Source organism: Antechinus flavipes, chromosome 3 (assembly GCF_016432865.1).
Source record: "Antechinus flavipes isolate AdamAnt ecotype Samford, QLD, Australia chromosome 3, AdamAnt_v2, whole genome shotgun sequence".
In the NCBI taxonomy this organism is placed as follows: domain Eukaryota; kingdom Metazoa; phylum Chordata; class Mammalia; order Dasyuromorphia; family Dasyuridae; genus Antechinus; species Antechinus flavipes.
The window spans coordinates 619082853-619087194 of NC_067400.1; the positions used below are offsets into that span (position 1 = coordinate 619082853).

Here is a 4342-nt window from a genome sequence, read left to right on the forward strand (position 1 = left end):
GGAGGATAGAGAAGGGGGCCTAAAGTGGGAGAAGGGAGAGGGGGCCAAAGACTGGGAAACGGGGCACGGAGTGTCAGAGCTGGGGGGCTTAGAACAGGGAGTGTCAGGGCTGGGAGAGCTTAGAACAGGGGGTGTTGGGGCTGGGAGGGGGCTTAGAACAGGGGATGTCAGAGCTGGGGGGCTTAGAACAGGGGGTGTCAGGGCTGGGAGGGGGCTTAGAACAGGGGAGGTCAGGGCTGGGAGAGCTTAGAACAGGGGATGTCGGGGTTGGGAGGGGGCTTAGAACAGGGGAGGTCAGGGCTGGGAGGAGGCTTAGAACAGGGGATGTCGGGGCTGGGAGGAGGCTTAGAACAGGGGATGTCGGGGCTGGGAGGAGGCTTAGAACAGGGGGTGTCAGGGCTGGGGGGACCCTTAAAACAGGGGGTGTCAGGGCTGGGAGGGGACTTAGAACAGGGGGTGTCAGGGCTGGGAGGGGACTTAGAACAGGGGGTATCAGGGCTGGGAGAGCTTAGAACAGGGGGTGTCGGGGCTGGGAGGAGGCTTAGAACAGGGGGTGTCAGGGCTGGGAGAGCTTAGAACAGGGGGTGTCGGGGCTGGGAGGGGGCTTAGAACAGGGGGTGTCAGGGCTGGGAGAGCTTAGAACAGGGGGTGTCGGGGCTGGGAGGAGGCTTAGAACAGGGGGTGTCAGAGCTGGGGGGCTTAGAACAGGGGGTGTCGGGGCTGGGAGGGGGCTTAGAACAGGGGATGTCGGGGCTGGGAGGGGGCTTAGAACAAGGGGGGTCAGGGCTGGGGGGGCCAGAGGCCAGCAGGAAGTCAGAGCAGCCAGGGGGACCTTGGAATGAGGGATGTCAGAGCTGGGAAGGACCTTGGATACCTCCCAGTCAAACCCATTGCTGAGCACGCTGAGAGCGGGACAAAGCCAGAAGCTCCGGAGGGCGCTCGGGGGTCTGGGCCGGAGCCGGGGCCCTCACGGCTTCTCCAGCTGCACGTCCCCCACCCTGAGTGTGGTGGCGTCCTGGTAGGTCCCCTGCAGGCCCCGGGAGATGTCCTCGTACATGGCGCAGTCATCTAGGTTAAGTCCCTGGAGGGGAGAGGGGGAAGCTGGAGGTCAGGGCCGGAAAGGTCAAAGGGGGTCTGCCCCCCCCCCGCTCCCCTAGGGGCTCACCTCGTACAGGTTCTCATCGTCATAATAATCCAGGTGCTCCACGGCGTAGCGCTCGTTCTGCCAGCGCTTCTGAAGGGGCGAGAAGTGGGGGGTCAGCCTGACGGGGGGGGCCCAGACTCATGGTCACAGGGCCGTGGGATTTAAAAGCTGGGAGAGGCCATGGGGTCCCGCTCTCCCAGCTCCTTTTACACAAGGAAAAGCTGAGGTCAAAGGGAAAGATCAAGCGGGATTCAAACCCGGAGCCTCCGCCTGGGACTCCATGTCTGCCTCCCGGCGCTGCCCGTGGGGAGCCCCCCCGACTGCCCCCCCTTAGGACCTGGCCCTTCCCCTCCCTCTCCGCTCACTAGATTGACCTTCCCAGGGGAGCGGAGGGGGAACGTGGGGGACCGGCCGTGGAGAAAGAAGCAGCAGAGGCTGGGATGCCCCCGGGGAGGGAGGAAGCCTGGGGGGGGTTTGGGGCCCCCGGGAGCCTCACCCTGAAGAGCAGGAACGTCCCAGGGACGACGGCGCAGAACAGCAGGATGATCCCCTCGGCAGTGATGATTCTGTTCTTTGTGGCTTCGCCCATGTCCAAGAAGGGCCTGGGGATGGGATCTGGGGAGGGAGGGAGAGGGGCAAGTAGGGGCCCCCCGCCTACCCAGCCAGCCTGGGCTAGTCCTCGGGGCTCCCGGTTGCCCCGCACCGGACTCAAGGTCGGCTCATTGATTTCCTCACGGGGGAGTCTGGCGGCGGGGCCCGCCCTCGGTCCTGGCTCTGCCTGCTCTCATTTTACAGATGAGGAAACTGAGGCAGGAGGGCTCACCCAGCCAGAAGCCCGACTGCGGGCCGGCATCACGCCCGGGGCGCCGGCCGAGAGCTTCAGAGGGTCCTGGGTCCCCCCGCCCTGCACCCCCTGGGCCGGGCGAGGAAAGGGCTCCCCCAGGTCCTAGGGGGTAACGAGGGAGACGAGCACGAGTATCGAGAGCGATGCCCGACTTCTGGGGCACCGGGGGACGTAGCAGGGAAGCCCCCAGACCCACTGGTCTCCGGGGGGCCGGACCCCACAGGCGGCTTCGGGGCCCCGCTCACCTCGCACCCGGAGGTAGGTGCCGCAGGACTCCAGCTGCAGCTTGTCCCCGATGAAGAGCCGGCACTGGTACATGCCCCCGTCGCTCTTGCTCACTCCCCCGACCACCAGCGTCCCATTGGGCAGGGGCTGCAGCTCCACCTGCACCCGGGACCAGTTCCCGATTACGCGCCACCAGGTCACGTTGATGTTGGGGCCCCCGTTGTGCTGGCAGGGCAGCCTGGCCGTGCCCCCCACGGGCACCGTCACGGAGGGCGGCTCTTGGCTCAGCTCCAGGCCCCAGGTCAGGGAGCCTGGGACGGGGAGGGGGGAGAGGCGGGTCAGGGGCCCCAGCACTGCCAGACCCGGGGCCACGAGAGGCGGGCCCGGGACGTGGCTCCGTCCTTCTGGGGCCCAAACCTTCCTCCTCAGGGGGCGCAGGCAGATTTCTGAACTCTGGCTCCGCGAAGTCATCTATAATCTGTCCTAGGAGCCCTGCCCTGACACCCCTGTTCTAAGCTCCCTCCCAGCCCTGACACCCCCTGTTCTAAGTCTCTCCCAGCCCTGACACCCCCTGTTCTAAGGCCCCTCCCTGCCCTGACACCCCTGTTCTAAGTCCCTCCCAGCCCTGACACCCCCTGTTCTAAGCCCCTCCCAGCCCTGACATCCCCTGTTCTAAGCCCCTCCCAGCCCTGACACCCCCTGTTCTAAGCCCCTCCCACCCTGACACCCCCTGTTCTAAGCCCCCTCCCAGCCCTGACACCCCCTGTTCTAGGCCCCTCCCACTTCAGGGACATTTCGTGTTCTCGGGCCCCCCCAGCTCTGACTTCCTTGGTCCTTGGCTGAGATGGGAGCTTTGGGATGAGAACCAGCGCCAGGCAGGGAAGGGGCTGCCAGACTTCCCATCACTGTCCCGGCCAATGTCAGAGCAGGGAGGGCCCTTGTCGGCTACGGACCAACCCCCTCCAGGGCGCTCTGACTTACGGGAGGGGAGACCGAGGCCCCAGAAGGCCCGGGATTTACCCAGCACCACAAGGAGGAGGCAGGGCACAGAGGAAGATCTCGGTGAGCATTAAGTGGCTCCTGTGCAGTCACCTGGCCCCCAGACCACTTGGCCCCCCGGTCACCCAGCGCGGTACTTCCTTCTCTATCTCAGTGAAAGAAGGAATTTTAAAAGCTGCCCCCCCCCCAGTTCTCCCTGCCCAAACCCACTAAGGATCTGGAGGAGGCCCCGGGGGTGCTTTCATTTCTTCATTTGAACCTAAGTAAATAGGGATGGGGCGGAGGGGCCTGGGTATCAAAGGCCTCTTTGTCCCTGCTCTCGGGCCCCTTCCCAGACCCCTTTGGAGCAGCTCTCCTTCCCCAGTTTCTTGCCGGCCCGGAGCTCAGCCCGCTCCCTCGGTGCTGCTGAAGAGCGTGGCCGAGAGCGGGCGGTTTAATGGCGGCCCGGGCAGCGGGGATGGGCTGTGGGCCGGAGGGTGGCGGGCGGAGATCAGGCCCTTCCAGCCTCTGCCCCCCCATCCCTGAGCCACCAGGTGTCTGAAGGGCTTCATGGCTTGGTCTGACCTGGGCCCTTTGCCCCGGATGGAGCCATCTTGGGGAGCCCTGCCCCCAAGAGCCCCCACGGCCGCCCCAGACCCCGGCTCGCGGTCCTCGCCCAGGGCATCGCTCCGGCTCCCGCCCGCACCCCCGAGCCCCGCCTGGGTTTCAGGCCCTCGCCGATCCCCGTCCCCCACCCCCAACTCAGACCTACCAGGGCTCAGGGCAGAGCTGAGGAGAAGGGCGGAGGTCAGCATCAGGCCGGACATCATCCCCGAAGGACCCGTACAGGCTGAAACGGCGCTTCCGAAGGGGAGCTCTGCCCTTGCCCGCCGGGGCGTTGCTTCCTGCCGCGCCCTCACAGGAGATGAGCTTCGCTGCTCCCCAGTGCCAGCCCTCAGACCCCGGCCTGGAGCACAGGTGGGCAGGCCCGTCGGGGCAGAGGGAGCTCCGAGGGGCCTGAGGGAGCTCCGAGGGGCCTGAGGGAGCTCTGGGGGGCCTGAGAGAGCTCCGAGGGGCCCCGGGCAGAGCCTGAGGGGACTGAGGCAGGGCCCATGGGAGCTCTGAGGAGCCTGAAGGAGCTCTGGGGGGCC

At 66.3% G+C, this 4342-nt stretch overlaps 1 protein-coding gene across 2 annotated transcripts in view; it reads right to left on the reverse strand.

Moving 5' to 3' along the window:
* The window catches only part of CD79A (CD79a molecule), a 4227-nt gene extending 141 nt beyond the window's left edge, over positions 1 to 4086 (reverse strand). The window contains exons 1-5 of one of the 2 annotated variants that reach the window (XM_051989537.1): positions 3964 to 4086; positions 2234 to 2524; positions 1641 to 1759; positions 1166 to 1234; positions 1 to 1081 (exon numbers count right to left, since the gene is read on the reverse strand). The exon at positions 1 to 1081 is cut by the window's left edge and continues 141 nt beyond it. In XM_051989537.1, coding sequence (XP_051845497.1) covers positions 968 to 1081; positions 1166 to 1234; positions 1641 to 1759; positions 2234 to 2524; positions 3964 to 4021 — 651 coding nt within the window. In that variant the 5' untranslated portion in view covers positions 4022 to 4086 and the 3' untranslated portion in view covers positions 1 to 967. Of the gene's footprint in view, positions 1082 to 1165; positions 1235 to 1640; positions 1760 to 2233; positions 2779 to 3963 lie in introns of those variants that run through there. The other variant, XM_051989536.1, reaches the window with a different exon arrangement.
* Positions 4087 to 4342: the final 256 nt, after the last annotated feature.